The sequence below is a fragment of the Xenopus laevis genome, chromosome 3S (genome assembly GCF_017654675.1).
Source record: "Xenopus laevis strain J_2021 chromosome 3S, Xenopus_laevis_v10.1, whole genome shotgun sequence".
In the NCBI taxonomy this organism is placed as follows: domain Eukaryota; kingdom Metazoa; phylum Chordata; class Amphibia; order Anura; family Pipidae; genus Xenopus; species Xenopus laevis.
In genome coordinates this window covers 130968739-130992190 of record NC_054376.1, presented here as the reverse complement: position 1 = coordinate 130992190, position 23452 = coordinate 130968739, and the positions used below count along the sequence as shown (strand labels likewise).

Here is a 23452-nt window from a genome sequence, read left to right as displayed (position 1 = left end):
CCTTCCTTCTGCTTCACTGCGCCTCTCTGCTCCATACATTCTTCTCTTTCCGCCCCTTAGCTTCTGCTTATCTCCTCTCCTCTGCTCCATAAATTCTTTTTCTCTTTCTGCCTTGCCTTCTCTCTTCAGCTCCTCCTCTGCTCCATACAATTCTTCTCTTTCCTCCTTCTGCTTTGCTTCACTCTCGCTCTGCTCCATACAATTCTTCTCTTTTCTCCCTTCCTTCTGCTTACTCCCTCTCTGCTCCATACAAGTTCTTCTCTTTCCCACCTCCTTCTTGCTTCACTCCCCTCCTCTGCTTCCATACACTTCTTCTCTTTCTCGCCTCCTTCATGCTTCACTCCCTCCTCTGCTCCATACAATTCTTCTTTTCCCCCTTACTTCTCTTTCATTCCCTCTCTGCTCCATACAATTCTTCTTTCGTCTCATTGCCTTCTGCTTGTCACTTCCCTCTCTGCTTCCATAACAAATTCTCTTCTTCCCCCCTTCTCTCTGCTCCATACAATTCTTCTCTTTCCTCCCTTCCTTCTGCTTCACTCCCTCCTCTGCTCCATACAATTCTTCTCTTCCCCCTTCCTTCTGCTTCACTCCCTCCTCTGCTCCATACAATTCTTCTCTTTCCTCCCTTCCTTCTGCTTCATTCCCTCCTCTGCTCCATACAATTCTTCTCTTTCCCCCCTTCCTTCTGCTTCATTCCCTCCTCTGCTCCATACAATTCTTCTCTTTCCTCCCTTCCTTCTGCTTCACTCCCTCCTCTGCTCCATACAATTCTTCTCTTTCCTCCCTTCCTTCTGCTTCACTCCCTCCTCTGCTCCATACAATTCTTCTTTCCCCCCTTCCTTCTGCTTCACTCCCTCCTCTGCTCCATACAATTCTTCTCTTTCCTCCCTTCCTTCTGCTTCACTCCCTCCTCTGCTCCATACAATTCTTCTTTCCCCCCTTCCTTCTGCTTCACTCCCTCCTCTGCTCCATACAATTCTTCTCTTTCCTCCCTTCCTTCTGCTTCACTCCCTCCTCTGCTCCATACAATTCTTCTCTTTCCCCCCTTCCTTCTGCTTCACTCCCTCCTCTGCTCCATACAATTCTTCTCTTTCCTCCCTTCCTTCTGCTTCATTCCCTCCTCTGCTCCATACAATTCTTCTCTTTCCCCCCTTCCTTCTGCTTCATTCCCTCCTCTGCTCCATACAATTCTTCTCTTTCCTCCCTTCCTTCTGCTTCACTCCCTCCTCTGCTCCATACAATTCTTCTCTTTCCTCCCTTCCTTCTGCTTCACTCCCTCCTCTGCTCCATACAATTCTTCTTTCCCCCCTTCCTTCTGCTTCACTCCCTCCTCTGCTCCATACAATTCTTCTCTTTCCTCCCTTCCTTCTGCTTCACTCCCTCCTCTGCTCCATACAATTCTTCTCTTTCCTCCCTTCCTTCTGATTCACTCCCTCCTCTGCTCCATACAATTCTTCTCTTTCCTACCTTTCTTCTTCTTTCCTTCTCTCTTCTCCTTTTTGCTCCATATAATTCTCTTTTGTGTGTGTGGGAATATTGCTGATATTCTTTTTGCTTCACTACATCACACTTCTCCTTTCTGCTTCACAGAGATTTCCTTAATACAAAATGCTATTGTGCTCACGCACCTTCTGTCAACATATCTGGACCCTGGAAGGCCATGATTACTAACCTAGATGATAAGCTGCACACGTCTGGAGTTGATATAAGATTGTAAGCTCTTTGGGCAACTAATAAAAAATGCTATTGTGCTGGCTCTACTTCTTCACATGTGGATGCTGCTAGTGAGCGCCTAATTCTGTACTGAGTGATGTCATTATGATGTAAGAAGTGAGCTTACCTCAGATAGTGAAACCACTCCCACAAGGCGCCCAATACGGGTGACATAAGCCGTGCGCAGGCCGAGGAGGTTGAACAAGTCGTAACACTGAGGAGAGAGAGAATCATTTGTCATGAGACTCAGCCTCCCAAACCCGACCCCCAGGACCCGTCTCTTGTTCTCTCCTAAACATCTCCCCTAATTCCCGTCCCACATGGGACTCACCTGATAGAGTGTCTGTTTCTCCAGCAGTCTGTATGGAGCCGGGTCTATTGTCAGATATTCCAACGGGACCTCCTGGTTCAACTGCTGACACTCCCACTCCTCCACCTGCAATACACACTCACTGAGTGTCACACTCATACTCACTCTGCACCACTCACTGGTCACTCTCTTTATCTCACTAGAACGCTCTGCTCCTTTACCATTTACTCACCATTTTCAGGTAGTGGCTTTTAAATTTAGTCGAGCGTCTCCTGCGCGAGTCTGAACGACTTTTGTGTTTCTAAGAAAAAGAACAGAATTTCAGCCTATGTATTTGCCCAAACTATGTGCGGCTTGTGCTAGTCACTAGGGATTGCAAGCCCAGGGGTTCAGTGTGTAGATTGCAAGCCATGGGGTTCAATGTGTAGATTGCAAGCCATGGGGTTCAGTGTGTAGATTGCAAGCCCAGTGGCTCAGTGTGTAGATTGCAAGCCCAGTGGCTCAGTGTGTAGATTGCAAGCCCAGGGGTTCAGTGTGTAGATTTCAAGCCCAGGGGTTCAGTGTGTAGATTGCAAGCCCAGTGGTTTAGTCCCTGGGGATAATTTCTGCTACAGATGTCTGAGACAAGACAATACTGTGGAGTTTTGTGGTGCAACATTGAGACGACCCTCCCCAGACATCACTTACCTCCTCACTCTCATATACAACAGTCTCCTGGCCACTGTATGTGGTGTCTGTGTACTCACACTCATCTGCAAATAGGGACAAGCACAGAGGCAATTTACAGGGGGCGGGGCAGGGAGTCTGTGACTCAAGTGGTGGGTGTGGCTACAGCAGTCTAATGGCATCTCACAGTGAAGCTAGCGGGGACAATGAACTGTAATATTGTAATATACAAAATATAAAAGTATCAAGAGCTGATATTGGGGTTGACATGGTAACACCAGTGCAGTCTCCGTAGCAACATGTCAGCTCTTGGTGTTTCTCTTGTAACTGACAGTAGTCTGACCCAGATGGAATACACGTTGGTGGCCATTTTATTATCCCGTATGGCACCAGCTACTCACCAATGTTCTGCAGCTCGGCCTTTTCACTACCATTGTCTCCCATTGGCTGAAATAAAACAAAATGATGTTTGTTTCCACTTTACCTTGGGCTCCCCTCTGTCCTACAAGAATTCTTTTGTCTTATCCTTAGCCAACTTCTCTCTTTAGTCATCCCTCCAACCTCCTTCTTCTCACTCCATCTCCCCAGTCATATTATGTCTTCTCATTATCCCCAACGTCCTTATGAATTGTCCACCTTCATTGACTTCCATCCAATCCCACCTCTCCCCAGTCTGCCCATTCCTCACACTTACAGTGAAGTTGCTGCTGAACTTCTCCCCGGTTTTGTCCAACATGTACTGGATCCTGCGCTCGGTGCTCAGCTGATCCGCCAGGAGCTTCGTCAGGATCTTGCGACTCACAGAGCCCAGGAGAATCTTGGATTCTGGGAATGGGAAAGAGCAGGAAAAGAGACATCCCATGGGGAGATTTAGGTGAGACCCAAGTAGAGTGAAAGTACAATAAGGTTTCTATAATACAGAGGAAAACAAGTTGATGGACTAATGGTGAGAGACTAGAAAGGGTTAGTGGAGGAACGTTATAATAGAGGGAAAACATAAAGAACCTTCGGAATCCACAATGGGGAATTGTTTCAGGTCAGAAGATTTGAGGAGACTCCGTATGTTCCTGTATTTAAATCCTTTTATAAGATATTGCAAGTTGGTCACCATAAAGTCCTCTGCGCAGATATCATGTGCACTACGGACACAAACATACACTCATTTACTTATTACATTTACTTTATTTATTACATTTCCTTTAGTTATTACATTTACTTTATTACATTTAGTTCTATACACACACACACACTATAACTCAAAGAATCACCAGCAGCATCACTGACCTGTTTTGCCCCATCTTAAGCTTTGGAAGATACGGAAGTTTCTTGACAATAATTATAAGGTCGAAGAAAGAATTCTGGTAGCTCTGACTAATGGCGTTTGCAATAAGAACAGCAATAAGTACAGGGAGAATATGGGACATCTGACCGGACAGCTCAAACACCAGCAGTGCCGTAGATAAAGTGTGAGTAACTGCACCAGAATAAGCAGCAGCACCTGGGAATAGGGAGAGAGGGAGAATAAGAACATATATTGGGACAAATATTGGGTAGAAATGAGAATTGCATGAGAACTTGAACGTTTATGATGTGAGGCATATTGTTATTTGGGAGCAGTTTACATTGTCCTCCCTGGCTGCCCCAGTTGAAGTCAATGGTCTTCTGCCCAAATCTGCACCCGACACCTTCAGACACTTTTAATTCAAGTTCATGGAGGACCGATTTGAATCATTTTGTTCCCCTCCCATGAAGGTACAATTAATTAAGCTACCAATTAATAAACTTGACCCAAAAACTAAGGGCCTCGTCCCTGTCCCATTTATTCTTTGACCAGAATTGGACTAACACTCTACCTGCCAGTGCATATCCCGCCGGTGTTATTTTGATGGGGATACCCTCAGAGATAATCCCATCGGGAAAGATTTTCGCCATGATCTCTCCATAAAGCCTTCCGAGTCCAGCGCCTGTGAGAGGGGAACAGTTACTTGTGTAAAGTAGGAGTAGGGAGCACTGTACTCATGTAGCTGAAGAGATATCAAGCTCAGTTAGTTGTGTAAAGTAGGAGTAGGGAGCACTGTACTCATGTAGCTGAAGAGATATCAAGCTCAGTTACTTGTGTAAAGTAGGAGTCGGGAGCACTGTACTCATGTAGCTGAAGAGATATCAAGCTCAGTTAGTTGTGTAAAGTAGGAGTAGGGAGCACTGTACTCATGTAGCTGAAGAGATATCAAGCTCAGTTACTTGTGTAAAGTAGGAGTCGGGAGCACTGTACTCATGTAGCTGAAGAGATATCAAGCTCAGTTACTTGTGTAAAGTAGGAGTCGGGAGCACTGTACTCATGTAGCTGAAGAGGTATCAAGCTCAGTTACTTGTGTAAAGTAGGAGTAGGGAGCACTGTACTCATGTAGCTGAAGAGATATCAAGCTCAGTTACTTGTGTAAAGTAGGAGTAGGGAGCACTGTACTCATGTAGCTGAAGAGATATCAAGCTCAGTTACTTGTGTAAAGTAGGAGTAGGGAGCAATGTACTCATGTAGCTGAAGAGATATCAAGCTCAGTTACTTGTGTAAAGTAGGAGTAGGAGGCACTGTACTCATGTAGCTGAAGAGATATCAAGCTCAGTTACTTGTGTAAAGTAGGAGTAGGGAGCACTGTACTCATGTAGCTGAAGAGATATCAAGCTCAGTTACTTGTGTAAAGTAGGAGTAGGGAGCACTGTACTCATGTAGCTGAAGAGATATCAAGCTCAGTTACTTGTGTAAAGTAGGAGTAGGGAGCACTGTACTCATGTAGCTGAAGAGATATCAAGCTCAGTTACTTGTGTAAAGTAGGAGTAGGGAGCACTGTACTCATGTAGCTGAAGAGATATCAAGCTCAGTTACTTGTGTAAAGTAGGAGTAGGAGGCACTGTACTCATGTAGCTGAAGAGATATCAAGCTCAGTTACTTGTGTAAAGTAGGAGTAGGGAGCACTGTACTCATGTAGCTGAAGAGATATCAAGCTCAGTTACTTGTGTAAAGTAGGAGTAGGGAGCACTGTACTCATGTAGCTGAAGAGATATCAAGCTCAGTTAGTTGTGTAAAGTAGGAGTCGGGAGCACTGTACTCATGTAGCTGAAGAGATATCAAGCTCAGTTACTTGTGTAAAGTAGGAGTAGGGAGCACTGTACTCATGTAACTGAAGAGATATCAAGCTCAGTTACTTGTGTAAAGTAGGAGTAGGGAGCACTGTACTCATGTAGCTGAAGAGATATCAAGCTCAGTTACTTGTGTAAAGTAGGAGTCGGGAGCACTGTACTCATGTAGCTGAAGAGATATCAAGCTCAATTACTTGTGTAAAGTAGGAGTAGGGAGCACTGTACTCACGTAGCTGAAGAGATATCAAGCTCAGTTACTTGTGTAAAGTAGGAGTAGGGAGCACTGTACTCATGTAGCTGAAGAGATATCAGGTTGACCAACTATAGACGTACCATAGACAAAGACAGGGAGGAAGTAACCCGCTGGGATAATCATGGTGTTGGCAAACAGGAGCATAAAGAACTGGAGAAGAAGAGAATATCCATAAGAATAAATGCTGTGCCACAATAGGACATAAACTGTAACATTCCCGGGGTCCCACAAGTCCTGCCCCTGTTAAATCTCTGTATCTGCTTTAAGAAATACTGCAGGACTCTTAAAAAGTGGCACCTTCTTTGATGAATGTGGGTCACTCACTCACTGTGTAACTCATGTAGAAAGACGTCTGACAAAGGGGATACTCCCCCAAAACGTTACATCACTGACACTAATAAATGTGTAGGGGTTCTCCCCGCTTCACTCACCATTGAGTGTTGGTACTACTTCCTTGTAACTCATGTAGAAAGGCTCAGAGGTGTTACTGGATTCCTGTGGGATTGTCCGTGTCCATGATGAAGTGACCTCTCATGACCTTGCACAACACAATTCTAGTAATGGCTACAGGCACAGTGTTCAGCTACAGGAGCCATCGTGCAACCGCTTACCTGATTATGATTATACTACAGAAAATACTGACCCAACCTGCTGTCATCAGCTCAAAGCAGACAAGTGACAGTTTGGAACAGCAGCAAGATAGTCACAGCCCGTAAGCTCTATCACAAAAGTAACAAGTGAATTACTAGATCTAAGCTACAGGACTTCTGGCAGTTGCACCTACATGACCAACAGGAGTTCTGGCAGTTGCACCAACATGACCAACAGGAGTTCTGGCAGTTGCACCTACATGGCCTACAGAAATTCTGGCAGTTGCACCTACTCCCTTGTGCAACCAATGACAGCAAAGCTGTAAGGAACTCGACGTGCCGGCTTACTTAGCTTGTAATTATCAGAAGTATAGACAGTTCATGAAAATACTCACAACTGGTGGTGGGTTTCCAATTGGCATTCAGTACAAGGCAAAGGTCTTCAGAAACTTACTTTCAGTACCACAAAGCAGGCCAGTATCTCTAGAGTTGACATATTCGGGTTAGTCCACTGTAGAAAGTTGTTATGGTAGCTGGGATTGGGAGGTTGGCCGGTGATGTTTGCACCCAGGGAGAGTTCCTCAACGCCCCATGTTATGTTGTTGAAGAAGGTCTCTAGATGTTCCTTCATGGTCAGCTAATGAGGGAGTAAAGTCTTGTTTTTCTGATGGCCATAAATAAAGGCAAATCCAACAACAGAAAAGAGGGAATCAAATGAAAGTGTAGAACTGGATAGAGGGAAAAGTAAGAAGCACATTTATTTAAAGGAGCATAAGAGAAGAAAAGATAGTGGGAAAAAAGCAAGAAATCAAAGTTGGTTATAAATTGAGGGGAAAGGGGTGGGAGGAAACCTTAAATGGTTTGTTCACCTTTGAGTTTACTGTTAGTATAATGTAGAGAGGCATATTCTAGACAATTTGTAATTGGTTTTCATTTTTTATTATTTGTGGTTTTTGACTTATGTAGTTTTTTTATTCAGCAGCTCTCCAGTTTGTAATTTCAGCAATATGGTTGCTGTGAACAATTACCCTAGCAACCATGCACTGATATGAATAAAAGACTGGAATATGATTAGGAGAGGCCTGAATAGAAAGATGAGGAATAAAAAGTAGCAATGACAATACATTTGTAGCCTTACAGAGTATTTGGTTTTTTTTTAAGACCCCCTTTTGAAAGCTGGAAAGAGTCAGAAGAAGGCAAATAATAAAAAAAATGAAAAAAAATCAATGAAGGCCAACTAAAAAGTTGCTTAGAATTGCCCATTCTATAACATACTAAAAGTTAACTTAAATGTGAACCACCATTTTAAATGACTTGGGGTGACAACTTGTTAGGCAAGGCAAAAGAGAGTGGATACAAAGAGAAGGCAATGAAAGAGAGAAGATAGATGGAGGAAGCAATTGAAGAGAGGGATGGATAGCAAGGAAGGGAAGAGAGAAGATAGGAGAAGGCATGCAAAGAGAGAGCGATAGAAGGAGAAGGAAGATAGAAGGAGAAAGCAAGAGAAGAGAGAAGATAGGAGAAAGAATGTAAAAGAGAGAGTGGATAGGAGGAAGATAGGAGGAGGCAAGAGAAGAGAGAAGATAGTAGAAAGAATGTAAAAGAGAGAGTGGATAGGAGGAAGATAGGAGAAGGCAGGAGAAGAGAGAAGATAGGATAAGTCATGCAAAGAGAGAGTGGATTGAAGAAGAAAGAAGATAGGAGAAGGCAAGGGAAGAGAGAACATAGGAGAAGGCATGTTAAGAGAGATTGGATAGAAGGAGAAGGCAAGGGAAGAGAGAAGATAGGAGAAGGCATGCAAAGAGAGAGTGGATAGAAGGAGAATGAAGATAGAAGGAGAAGGCAAGGAAATAAAGAAGATAGAATATAGGAGAAGGCATGCAAAGAAAGAGTGGATAGAAGGAAGATAGAAGAAGAAGGGAAGAGAGAACATGCAAAGAGAGAGTGGGTCGAAGGAGAAGGAAGATAGAATGAGAAGGCAAGGAAAGATAGAAAATAAGAGAAGGCATGTAAAGAGAGATTGGATAGAAGGAGAAGGCAAGGGAAGAGAGAAGATAGGAGAAGACATGCAAAGAGAGAGTGGATAGAAAAAGAATGAAGATAGAAGGAGAAGGCAAGGGAAGAGAGAAGATAGGAATACCTGCAAAGAGAGAGTGGATAGAAGAAGATGGAATAAAGAAGGAGAAGGTCATGGAAGGGAGAAGATAGGAGAAGGCATGCAAAGAGAGAGTGGATAGAAGTAGAAGGAATATAGAAGGAGAAGGTGATGGAAGGGAGAAGATAGGAGAAGGCATGCAAAGAGAGAGTGGATAGAAGGAATATAGAAGGAAAAGGCAAGGGAAGAGAGAAGATAGGAGAATGCATGCAAAGAGAGAGCGGATAGAAGGAGAGGGAAGATAGAAGGAGAAGGCAAGGGAAGAGAAGATGGGAAAGGAAAAATCACATACCCGTGTGCCGCCTAAGTATTGGCCAAATCCATGTGGAAAAGTGATACTGGCCAGAACCCAAGAGACGAAGGCGGCGTATAAAATGCGACTGTAACAAGAAGGCAGGACTCATGAGCACCTCCTGCTGACTGTATGTGGCATTACAGCTATAATCTATATACTATATACACATTGCACGTTACATAGAGATCCTACTCTTTTATTTATAATGTCACTGTCTGTGATGTGAAATGGTTTATTGCCCCTGTCCCAGTGCTGCCCCCCATACCCCTGAACATTGCAGGTCTTTATAAAAACCAATAAAACAGCTGAAAGGTTAAACTATTGTTTTATATAAATAAAATTATCCCATTCATTTTCTTGTTTAAGGTCCTGCCGAGACCTCCCTCCCTGCATTAAATAAAGTGCAGCTCAGTTGCCCGGGGCAAGAGGTTTGGTATAGACACAATATCATGAAAGGAACGTACAAGGGCTCCCTCTAGTGTTGGCTCCTCACTCATCAACTCATCACTTGGCCATCAGTAGCCCAGAGACTTGTGCCCGTGCACAACCTGCCGTGATTGGGGGTCTATAAGAAGTAATTTGATGGGAGGGGCTGCTGGGAATAGTGAAGTTATTTCCCTCTCTACTGTCATAATAAAACTGTCATAATAAATGTCTAATACCACAGGGATCCAACCCCACAAATGTCCCAACCCCAAGACTGACTGTCAGTAAATGAACTTACTTATTCCTGATAAACTTGCTGATTCGTGGGTGATTCTGTAGGAAGAGCAGAGTGGTACGGTGCAGAAACAGGTACACACAACATACGCACCCACATACTACTCTGTGGAGACACATTCAATGTATAAAGTGACACCCCAAACTATTAAATATACCTCAGTTACCATATACCCCTTATATATTTATATATAGTGATCATATCCCCTTATATATTTATATATAGTGATCATATCCCCTTATATATTTATATATAGTGATCATATCCCCTTATATATTTATATATAGTGATCATATCCCCTTATATATTTATATATAGTGATCATATCCCCTTATATATTTATATATAGTGATCATATCCCCCTTATATATTTATATATAGTGATCATATCCCCTTATATATTTATATAAAGTGATCATATCCCCTTATATATTTATATATAGTGATCATATCCCCTTATATATTTATATATAGTGATCATATCCCCTTATATATTTATATATAGTGATCATATCCCCTTATATATTTATATATAGTGATCATATCCCCTTATATATTTATATATAGTGATCATATCCCCTTATATATTTATATATAGTGATCATATCCCCTTATATATTTATATATAGTGATCATATCCCCTTATATATTTATATATAGTGATCATATCCCCTTATATATTTATATATAGTGATCATATCCCCTTATATATTTATATATAGTGATCATATCCCCTTATATATTTATATATAGTGATCATATCCCCTTATATATTTATATATAGTGATCATATCCCCTTATATATTTATATATAGTGATCATATCCCCTTATATATTTATATATAGTGATCATATCCCCTTATATATTTATATATAGTGATCATATCCCCTTATATATTTATATATAGTGATCATATCCCCTTATATATTATATATAGTGATCATATCCCCTTATATATTTATATAGTGATCATATCCCCTTATATATTTATATATAGTGATCATATCCCCTTATATATTTATATATAGTGATCATATCCCCTTATATATTTATATATAGTGATCATATCCCCTTATATATTTATATATAGTGATCATATCCCCTTATATATTTATATATAGTGATCATATCCCCTTATATATTTATATATAGTGATCATATCCCCTTATATATTTATATATAGTGATCATATCCCCTTATATATTTATATATAGTGATCATATCCCCTTATATATTTATATATAGTGATCATATCCCCTTATATATTTATATATAGTGATCATATCCCCTTATATATTTATATATAGTGATCATATCCCCTTATATATTTATATATAGTGATCATATCCCCTTATATATTTATATATAGTGATCATATCCCCTTATATATTTATATATAGTGATCATATCCCCTTATATATTTATATATAGTGATCATATCCCCTTATATATTTATATATAGTGATCATATCCCCTTATATATTTATATATAGTGATCATATCCCCTTATATATTTATATAAGTGATCATATCCCCTTATATATTTATATATAGTGATCATATCCCCTTATATATTTATATATAGTGATCATATCCCCTTATATATTTATATATAGTGATCATATCCCCTTATATATTTATATATAGTGATCATATCCCCTTATATATTTATATATAGTGATCATATCCCCTTATATATTTATATATAGTGATCATATCCCCTTATATATTTATATATAGTGATCATATCCCCTTATATATTTATATATAGTGATCATATCCCCTTATATATTTATATATAGTGATCATATCCCCTTATATATTTATATATAGTGATCATATCCCCTTATATATTTATATATAGTGATCATATCCCCTTATATATTTATATATAGTGATCATATCCCCTTATATATTTATATATAGTGATCATATCCCCTTATATATTTATATATAGTGATCATATCCCCTTATATATTTATATATAGTGATCATATCCCCTTATATATTTATATATAGTGATCATATCCCCTTATATATTTATATATAGTGATCATATCCCCTTATATATTTATATATAGTGATCATATCCCCTTATATATTTATATATAGTGATCATATCCCTTATATATTTATATATAGTGATCATATCCCCTTATATATTTATATATAGTGATCATATCCCCCTTATATATTTATATATAGTGATCATATCCCCTTATATATTTATATATAGTATATATAGTGATCATATCCCCTTATATATTTATATATAGTGATCATATCTCCTTATATATTTATATATAGTGATCATATCCCCTTATATATTTATATATAGTGATCATATCCCCTTATATATTTATATATAGTGATCATATCCCCCTTCCATTCTCTTTATTAACATACTCACCCCAGGATGGCATAAGAGAGATATTCTGGGAGGTCGAAGGGAAATTCCACGCGCCAGTTTGTGGTGAAGAGAATGGCGACCGTCTCTAAAACAGAATTGAGTAGAATAAATATATAAATATAAATATATGTCTAAAACATAATGAGCAGAATATTTGGTTGGTAGGAGGGGAGTGATGCTCTGCACAAGGCCAGTAAATTGAGTGTAATGTGAGGGGCACAGAGGAGGCCACATATAGAAATAGATATATAGATATAGAGATATAGAGATATAGAGATATAGAGATATAGAGATATAGATATAGAGATATAGATATAGAGATATAGATATAGAGATATAGAGATATATGGTTTATGATGCACAACAGACACATTACAGGAGAGGTTCTGTAGGGTTGTGTGTAGGGACATTGAGGGGCTCATTAAAGGGTAACTTACCTTTCTCACGGTTAATGACGGCGAGGAGGCGGAACATAAGTGCGGCACACGTTGCAGCAAAGAATCCACGCCAGTAATTCCTGACAGCAAAGTGAGTGGCAGTGGCTTCCACACTAAAGAGCACACCTGAGCAACAGATACACCATTAATATTCTATATATCAGTCTGTAAAGTCACGTGTAAAGTAAACGTAAGAAACCTACCTCCCACTGGTGCCACAAAACAGCAGGCCACGCCCACAGCCGCTCCAGCAATTAACAATTCGTATTTCCGACTTGGATTCTGCAGAATTGAAATTAAAATTGCTGATTGTGGTGGGATACAGGTCGTCTCACACAAGGTCCCTCTAAAGGTGGCCATAGACACACAGATCTTATTGTACGAATGGAGGATTCGTACGATTTTCGGATTGTGTGTGGCGTGTGCCGACATCTTTCGTCCGGCGGAGAACGGTCGTTTGGTTGATCGGTCAGGTTTGATTTTGACCCAACTGATCCCGCCGGAGCCCACGGCACATCGTAATCTGATCGTTCGGCCGTATGGTCAGATTACCCCCGATATAGCCATGCCTGTTAATGGCATATAGGGGAAAGATCCGCTCATTTGCCAACATCGCCAAATGAGCGGATCTTTGCATCTATGGCCACCTTAAGTCATGGGGTCAGTGACCCCTCCCTCTGATGGGACAAGGGGCTGTCTCACACTCAAGGTCCCTATAATTTATAGGGTCAGTGACCCCGCCCTCTGATGGGATAATGGGCATGTCACATTTAGAATCCCCATAATTGATGGGGTCAGTGACCCCTTCCTCAGATGTGACTGCAGAGAGTAGTGGGGGCTGTAGGAAGATCTATGTCATATAATCATGGGGGCAGAGGAGACTGTGTGATGTAATACAGGGGCAATGATTGGTTGAACACGTCACATTATTTACCTCCTTGGCTCCAACAAGTTTGACCATAAGTCTGCCCAGCTGAGTAGCGAGTATAGTAGCCATATGCACAAATGGGCCCTGAGAAGAGAAGAAAGTGTGAAATGATTGTCACTTATATATATAGAAAGCACGTGGTATGTATATGGGAAGCACGTGGTATGTACAAGGTATGTATGTATATGGGAAGCACACTGTATTTATTTGGGAAGCACGTGGTATATATGTGGTAAGCACGTGGTATGTACATGGGAAGAACGTGGTATGTATATGGGAAGCATGTGATATGTATATGGGCAGGTGGTATGTATATGGGAAGCCTGTGGTATGTATATGGGAAGCACGTGGTATGTATAAGGTTAGCACGTGGTATGTATAAGGTTAGCATGTGGTATTTATAAGGGTAGCACGTGGTATGTAAATGGGAAGCATGTGGTATGTATAAGGGAAGTACGTGGTATGTATATGGGAAGCTCGTGGTAAGTATATGGGAAGAACGTGGCATGTATATGGGAAACATGTGGTATGTATATGGGAAGCACGTGGTATGTATATGGGAAGCACGTGGTATGTACAAGGTATGTATGTATATGGGAAGCACACTGTATCTATTTGGGAAGCACGTGGTATATATGTGGTAAGCACGTGGTATGTACATGGGAAGAACGTGGTATGTATATGGGAAGCATGTGATATGTATATGGGCAGGTGGTATGTATATGGGAAGCCTGTGGTATGTATATGGGAAGCACGTGGTATGTATAAGGTTAGCACGTGGTATGTATAAGGTTAGCATGTGGTATTTATAAGGGTAGCACGTGGTATGTAAATGGGAAGCATGTGGTATGTATAAGGGAAGTACGTGGTATGTATATGGGAAGCTTGTGGTAAGTATATGGGAAGAACGTGGCATGTATATGGGAAACATGTGGTATGTATATGGGAAGCACACATTATGTTTATGGGAAGCACATGGTATGTATGTGGGAAGAACGTGGTATCTATATGGGAAGCACGTGGTGTGTATATATATATATATATATATATATATATAATATCAAAACAGGGGGGTTGTGGGAGCACTCTAAAGGCTTTAAAGTATATATATATAAGTATAATAAATGCTATTGCATATGCACCCAAATAGGGGTTACCTTGTTACAAAGTTATGATCATAAAATTGATAAGCCACCACACCACGTCAAGCCCTCAGTGAAAAAACAGCGTTCCACGGACATTGATTACAGGTAATGCTAAAATGCACATAAAATATAAAACAAGTTAGGGACCGCCATTCGGGGTTTACCTTGACGTGGTATGGTGGCTTATCAATTTTATGATCATAACTTTGTAACAAAATAACCCCTGTTTTGGGTACATATGCAATAGCATTTATTATACTTATATATACTTTAAAGCCTTTAGAGTGCTCCCACAACCCCCCTGTTTTGATATTATATATATATATATATATATATATATATATATATATATATATATGGGAAGCATATGATATGTATATGGGAAGCACGTGGTATGTATATGGGAAGCATACGGTATGTATATGGAAAGCACGTGGAATGTATATGGGAAGCACATGGTATGTATATGGGAAGCACGTGGTATGAATGTGGGAAGCACGTGGTATGTATGTGGGAAGCACGTGGTATGTATGTGGGAAGCACACGGTATGTATATGGGAAGCACACGGAATGTATATGTGAAGCACATGGTATGTTTATGGGAAACTAGTGGTATGTATATGGAAAGCACGTGGAATGTATATGGGAAGCACATGGTATGTATATGGGAAGCACGTGGTATGAATGTGGGAAGCACGTGGTATGTATGTGGGAAGCACGTGGTATGTATGTGGGAAGCACGTGGTATGTATGTGGGAAGCACGTGGTATGTATGTGGGAAACACATGGTATGTATATGGGAAGCGTGTGGTATGTATATGGGAAGCATGTGGTATGTATATGGGAAGAACGTGGTATGTATATGGTAAGCATGTGATATGTATATGGGAAGCATGTGGTATGTATATGGGAAGTACGTGGTATGTATATGGGAAGCGTGTGGTATATATATGGAAAGCGTGTGGTATGTATATTGGAAGAATGTGGTATGTATATGGGAAGCACGTGGACTGTATATGGGAAGCACATGGTATGTATATGGGAAGCACATGGTATGTATGTGGGAAGCACGTGGTATGTATGTGGGAAGCACGTGGTATGTATGTGGGAAGCACGTGGTATGTATGTGGGAAGCACGTGGTATGTATGTGGGAAGCACGTGGTATGTATGTGGGAAGCGTGTGGTATGTATATGGGAAGCATGTGGTATGTATATGGGAAGAACGTGGTATGTATATGGTAAGCATGTGATATGTATATGGGAAGCATGTGGTATGTATATGGGAAGAACGTGGTATGTATATGGTAAGCATGTGATATGTATATGGGAAGCATGTGGTATGTATATGGAAAGCGTGTGGTATGTATATGGGAAGTACGTGGTATGTATATGGTAAGCATGTGATATGTATATGGGAAGCATGTGGTATGTATATGGGAAGAACGTGGTATGTATATGGTAAGCATGTGATATGTATATGGGAAGCATGTGGTATGTATATGGGAAGTACGTGGTATGTATGTGGGAAGCACGTGGTATGTATGTGGGAAGCACATGGTATGTATATGGGAAGCGTGTGGTATGTATATGGGAAGCATGTGGTATGTATATGGGAAGAACGTGGTATGTATATGGTAAGCATGTGATATGTATATGGGAAGCATGTGGTATGTATATGGGAAGAACGTGGTATGTATATGGTAAGCATGTGATATGTATATGGGAAGCATGTGGTATGTATATGGAAAGCGTGTGGTATGTATATGGGAAGTACGTGGTATGTATATGGTAAGCATGTGATATGTATATGGGAAGCATGTGGTATGTATATGGGAAGAACGTGGTATGTATATGGTAAGCATGTGATATGTATATGGGAAGCATGTGGTATGTATATGGGAAGCGTGTGGTATGTATATGGAAAGCGTGTGGTATGTATATTGGAAGAATGTGGTATGTATATGGGAAGCACGTGGACTGTATATGGGAAGCACATGGAATGTTTATGGGAATCATGTGGAATGTATATGGGAAGCACGTGGTATATATATATGGGACACTTACCACTTTCCCCAGGAATATGGTGCTGCCGGCAGCCAGGGTGCAGGTGACCCCAATAAGTTTGGCTATAAAAGTTCGCAGGGTAAAGAACTCAGCCAGGACGACACCCCTTAGGGTCACTTTGATCTCAGGGATCCCAGAACCTGCAACAGACGAATCACTTTGTAATGGAAGTGTCAGCCTGGTGGGGGGCGGCCAGAGCCCAGTTTTGGCTTCATCCCATGTCTCATTGAGGCATCTGGGGGCACTTACCTGCCGCCTGGGGGGATATGTACTTTGCCACTCCAGCCGACGTCATCATGAGCAGCACGTGGTACAGAACCCAGGAGAAGTATTGTAGGTAGAGGTATTGGTGCAAACGGTCATACACCCACAGATTGGCTGTAAGGGGCAAGAATACACACTGGCTAGAGTTCTTTGTAATAAAACACACTAACCACCCCCTCATAATAACACTGTAACTAAGGAACCCCCCTAATAATAACACTGTAACTTAGGAACCCCCTAACAATAACACTGTAACTAAGGAACCCCCTAATAATAACACTGTAACTAAGGAACCCCCTCATAATAACACTGTAACTAAGGAACCCCCTAATAATATCACTGTAACTAAGGAACCCCCTCATAATAACACTGTAACTATGGAACCCCCTAATAATAACACTGTAACTAAGGAACCCCCTAATAATAACACTGTAACTAAGGAACCCCCTCATAATAACACTGTAACTAAGGAACCCCCCTAATAATAACACTGTAACTTAGGAACCCCCTAATAATAACACTGTAACTAAGGAACCCCCTAATAATAACACTGTAACTAAGGAACCCCCTCATAATAACACTGTAACTAAGGAACCCCCTCATAATAACACTGTAACTAAGGAACCCCCCTAATAATAACACTGTAACTTAGGAACCCCCTAATAATAACACTGTAACTAAGGAACCCCCTAATAATAACACTGTAACTAAGGAACCCCCTCATAATAACACTGTAACTAAGGAACCCCCCTAATAATAACACTGTAACTTAGGAACCCCCTCATAATAACACTGTAACTAAGGAACCCCCTAATAATAACACTGTAACTAAGGAACCCCCTAATAATAACACTGTAACTAAGGAACCCCCACATAATAACACTGTAACTATGGAACCCCCTAATAATAACACTGTAACTAAAGGACCCCCTCATAATAACACAGTAACTATGGAACCCCCTAATAATAACACTGTAACTAAGGAACCCCCTAATAATAACACTGTAACTAAGGAACCCCCTAATAATAACACTGTAACTAAGGAACCCCCTAATAATAACACTGTAACTAAGGAAACCCTCATAATAACACTGTAACTATGGAACCCCCTAATAATAACACTGTAACGAAGGAACCCCCTAATAATAACACTGTAACTAAGGAACCCCCTTATAATAACACTGTATCTAAGGAACCCCCTAATAATAACACTGTAACTAAGGAACCCCCTAATAATAACACTGTAACTAAGGAACCCCCTAATAATAACACTGTAACTATGGAACCCCCTAATAATAACACTGTAACTAAGGAAGCTGCACCTAGCAACCCTGCGCCACTTACCTCTTCTCTGTGTTGCACTTTATTTGCTTTAATCACTATCAGGGGCCACACACATGAGATCTCTTATAGGACAGACTGATGGAAGGGACTTCAGTTGACTCTTACACACAGGACCATTGGGTGCTGCAACCCCTAAATCTCATTAAATCTCGTTCCCACCCAAAGACAAACTAGGGAGACTACATTCCCGTGGGTTGGGAGGTTAAGGAATTTCTCTGGGAAACAACTCACTTCTCTGCAGCTTTGCAATGGTCACGTCCAGTCCGAAGCTAATGGTGGCCATACAGATCCCCAGTAAGAACAAGAAGATCCAGTCCTCTCCCACCCGCAGGAGTAGTCTGCGCAGGGCAAGTCCCACGGCTACAATGTAAAAGGAAGAGGTTACACACGACTATATGTCCCCACCATTCATGTTGTATCAATGTAAGGAATGTGCACAATGTACAATGGGGGGCTCATGTACAATAGGGGGCTCATGTACAATAGGGGGCTCATGTACAATGGGGGGCTCATGTACAATGGGGGGCTCATGTACAATAGGGGGCTCATGTACAATAGGGGGCTCATGTACAATAGGGGGCTCATGTACAATAGGGGGCTCATGTACAATGGGGGGCTCATGTACAATGGGGGGCTCATGTACAATAGGGGGCTCATGTACAATAGGGGGCTCATGTACAATAGGGGGCTCATGTACAATAGGGGGCTCATGGGATCACTGTAATGAGGAGATCCTCGGGGTTTCTGAGAAAGAGACAAGGGACAGATGCAACAACTGTACAAAATGTATCACTAGTAGAGTCCCATGTTCTCATACACTTTATTTGTATACAGGGCAGCCATCAGGGGGGGACAGGGGGGAGAGTTGTAGGGGCCCGAGGGTAAGGGGGGCCAGGCCACTTCGCACTTTCTTGATAATCCGGGGCCCCCCTGCTTTCTGAGAGCTGCTGACTTCGGGAAGGCAGGGCAGGAGCACAAGGGGAGGGATCTTCTGTCCATTACTTCCCTTTATTGGTCACTGAGTTTAAGTCCCGGTTGAGCTGCTAAGGGATTGGATAGTTGAGGTTTGAACTTCTCCTCCAGCTCATCCAATCACCATGCAGCTTTACGGGGACTTGAAGTTCTGTGACCAATAAGGGAAGAAAATGTTGTCACTGGAAGAAGATGCAGCCACCTGTGCTCCCCTCCTCCCTTCTGTAGTTGGCAACTCACTGACAGCAGGTGGGCCCCACTAATGAAGTAACTGTAACATGGCAGGGCCCCCCTAAAGGTAACCCTTTGTGGTCCCTATTGTGTGGTGGGGCCCTGGGCACCAAATGTTTTTTAAACTTCTTGGGGGGGGCAAGTTTTTTTACATGGACATTTAAGGGGGGCCATGGCGACCAATTTTTTTCCCCATATGGGGTCCTAGCCACCAATATTTTTTAATGGGGGGCCCTGACCACAAATGTTTTTTTCAATGGGGGGGCCTTGACCACCAATATTTTTTTTATTAACATGTGGGAACCATAGCCACCAATGTTTTTTTTGTGTGTGATGGGGGGGTGGACCTGTGGGGTGGGGAGGGCGGACCTGTAGGTGGGGCTTGTGGTGGGCGCAGCCCAGGGGGCCCAGGAAATTTTTTCATATGGGGCCCTGCGATTTCTGATGGCGGTCCTGTTTGTATATATATATATATATATATATATATATATATATATGTGTGTGTATAACATCACAGGAGGAGACAGTCACTGTTATACTGGTAATGTCACATACCCTGTCGTTTGGTCTTTATAATTCACATTAAATCAAAGAAGAGGCAAAGAAAGGCAACTAAGCTGAAAAAGGGAATAGCAAAGGTTTGCCAAGTTGGGATTAGTTACATTGGAGAAAAGAGGGTTAAGGGGGATATGATCACTATATATAAATATATAAGGGGATATGATCACTATATATAAATATATAAGGGGATATGATCACTATATATAAATATATAAGGGGATATGATCACTATATATAAATATATAAGGGGGATATGATCACTATATATAAATATATAAGGGGGATATGATCACTATATATAAATATATAAGGGGATATGATCACTATATATAAATATATAAGGGGGATATGATCACTATATATAAATATATAAGGGGATATGATCACTATATATAAATATATAAGGGGATATGATCACTATATATAAATATATAAGGGGATATGATCACTATATATAAATATATAAGGGGATATGATCACTATATATAAATATATAAGGGGGATATGATCACTATATATAAATATATAAGGGGGATATGATCACTATATATAAATATATAAGGGGATATGATCACTATATATAAATATATAAGGGGGATATGATCACTATATATAAATATATAAGGGGGATATGATCACTATATATAAATATATAAGGGGGATATGATCACTATATATAAATATATAAGGGGATATGATCACTAAAAATATCCAAGCCACTTATACCCTAAATGGGACTGCACTAGGCAAATCCATTATGGAAAAGGACCTTGGAGTCCTTGTAGATGATAAACTTGGCTGTAGCAAGCAATGCCAGTCAGCAGCATCAAGGGCAAATAAGGTCTTCACTTGTATTAAATGGGGCAGAGAGTCACGGGAGGAGGGGGTCCCACTGTATAGAGCACTGGTAAGGCCCCATCTAGAATATGCCCTACAGTTTTGGTCTCCATCACTCAAACAGGACATTATTGTATTAGAGAGGGGACAGAGAAGGGCAACTAAGCTGGTAAAGGGGAAATCTTAGCTATGAGGAAAGACTGGCCAAATTGGGGATGTTCACTCTGGAGAAGAGGCGCTTAAGGGGAGATATGATAACTATGTATAAATATATAAGGGGATCATATAATAATCTCTCTAATGATTTATTTACCAGTAGGTCTTTCCAGCTGACACAAGGTCACCCATTCCGATTAGAAGAAAAGAGGTTCCAGCTAAATATTGGGAAGGGGTTTGTTACAGTGAGAGCTGTGAAGATGTGGAATTGTCTCCCTGAATCAGTGGTACAGGCTGATACATTAGATAGCTTTAAGAAGGGGTTGGATGGCTTTTTAGCAAGTAAGGGAATACAGGGTTATGGGAAATAGCTCATAGTCCAAGTTGATCCAGGGACTAATCCGATTGCCATTTTGGAGTCAGGAAGGAATTTTTCCCCCTCTAAGGCAAATTGGAGAGGCTTCAGATGGGTTTTTTGCCTTCCTCTGGATCAACTGGCAGATAGGTAGTTAATAAACAAAAAAAAAAAAGGTTGAACTCGATGGACATGTGTCTTTTTTCAACCTTACTTACTATGTTACTATGTTACTATGTTACTATATATAAATATATAAGGGGATATGATCACTATATATAAATATATAAGGGGATATGATCACTATAGATAAATATATAAGGGGGATATGATCACTATATATAAATATATAAGGGGATATGATCACTATATATAAATATATAAGGGGGATATGATCACTATATATAAATATATAAGGGGATATGATCACTATATATAAATATATAGGGGGATATGATCACTATATATAATATATAAGGGGATATGATCACTATATATAAATATATAAGGGGGATATGATCACTATATATAAATATATAAGGGGATATGATCACTATATATAAATATATAAGGGGATATGATCACTATATATAAATATATAAGGGGATATGATCACTATATATAAATATATAAGGGAGATATGATCACTATATATAAATATATAAGGGGATATGATCACTATATATAAATATATAAGGGGGATATGATCACTATATATAAATATATAAGGGGATATGATCACTATATATAAATATATAAGGGGGATATGATCACTATATATAAATATATAAGGGGATATGATCACTATATATAAATATATAAGGGGATATGATCACTATATATAAATATATAAGGGGATATGATCACTATATATAAATATATAAGGGGGATATGATCAGTATATATAAATATATAAGGGGGATATGATCACTATATATAAATATATAAGGGGATATGATCACTATATATAAATATATAAGGGGGATATGATCGCTATATATAAATATATAAGGGGATATGATCGCTATGTATAAATATATAAGGGGATATGATCACTATATATTAATATATAAGGGGATATGATCACTATATATATAAATATACAAGGGGGATATGATCACTATATATAAATATATAAGAGGGATATGATCACTATATATAAATATATAAGGGGATATGATCACTATATATAAATATATAAGGGGGATGTGATCACTATATATAAATATATAAGGGGATATGATCACTATATATAAATATATAAGGGGGATATGATCACTATATATAAATATATAAGGGGGATATGATCACTATATATAAATATATAAGGGGATATGATCACTATATATAAATATATAAGAGGGATATGATCACTATATATAAATATATAAGGGGGATATGATCACTATATATAAATATATAAGGGGGATACAGTATGATCACTATATAAAAATATATAAGGGACAGTAATGAAATAGAGAAAGTACAGAGAAGAGCAACTAAGCTGATAAAGGGAGTAGGGATCAGTGAGTGATATACAGGAGTAAGAGGTGTAGTAGAAGGGCACTTACGTGTGAGTAGTCGGGTTAGACAACCACATGCCTGATGTAGCCGGCCCTGTTGGTCCTTGTCGGTGGCCGTGTAAGAAAAAGCCTCACTCATTTCACTCTCAGCTTTACTCTCCCCGCGCTTCTCTTTCCTCTCCACTTCACTCACTGACTCTTCTCCCTGGTGAGTCTCCTCCAGTTTGTCTGAGCGCAGCACCCCCATGTCACCTTCACGTCTAACACTGTGACTGTCACTTGCAGCCAGTCCTTATATACCACATAGAGTCATCCCTCCCCAGTATAGACCAGTACCAGTTGCTACTTAAAGGCACAGGGCACGCAGAGCAGAGCACACAAATAG

At 40.2% G+C, this 23452-nt stretch overlaps 1 protein-coding gene and 1 long non-coding RNA gene across 2 annotated transcripts in view; one reads left to right on the top strand and one right to left on the bottom strand.

The window, feature by feature from the left end:
- LOC121402291 overlaps positions 1–1756 on the top strand; it is an 8952-nt gene extending 7196 nt beyond the window's left edge. Inside the window, exon 2 of the long non-coding RNA XR_005966723.1 lies at positions 1591–1756. This is a non-coding gene — a long non-coding RNA (uncharacterized LOC121402291). The remainder of the gene's footprint in view (positions 1–1590) is intronic.
- Positions 1–23452, bottom strand: part of LOC108703568 (chloride channel protein ClC-Kb-like) — a 25266-nt gene extending 1814 nt beyond the window's left edge. Inside the window, exons 1-21 of the mRNA XM_041589003.1 lie at positions 23116–23452; positions 18664–18792; positions 17074–17202; positions 16825–16964; positions 13621–13698; positions 12890–12968; positions 12687–12812; positions 12250–12334; positions 9842–9943; positions 9115–9202; positions 7122–7304; positions 6158–6227; positions 4543–4653; positions 3974–4187; positions 3695–3828; positions 3384–3514; positions 3091–3136; positions 2711–2775; positions 2256–2324; positions 2045–2149; positions 1841–1927 (exon numbers count right to left, since the gene is read on the bottom strand). Coding sequence (XP_041444937.1) covers positions 1841–1927; positions 2045–2149; positions 2256–2324; positions 2711–2775; positions 3091–3136; positions 3384–3514; positions 3695–3828; positions 3974–4187; positions 4543–4653; positions 6158–6227; positions 7122–7304; positions 9115–9202; positions 9842–9943; positions 12250–12334; positions 12687–12812; positions 12890–12968; positions 13621–13698; positions 16825–16964; positions 17074–17202; positions 18664–18792; positions 23116–23314 — 2370 coding nt within the window. The 5' untranslated portion in view covers positions 23315–23452. The remainder of the gene's footprint in view (positions 1–1840; positions 1928–2044; positions 2150–2255; positions 2325–2710; positions 2776–3090; positions 3137–3383; positions 3515–3694; positions 3829–3973; positions 4188–4542; positions 4654–6157; positions 6228–7121; positions 7305–9114; positions 9203–9841; positions 9944–12249; positions 12335–12686; positions 12813–12889; positions 12969–13620; positions 13699–16824; positions 16965–17073; positions 17203–18663; positions 18793–23115) is intronic.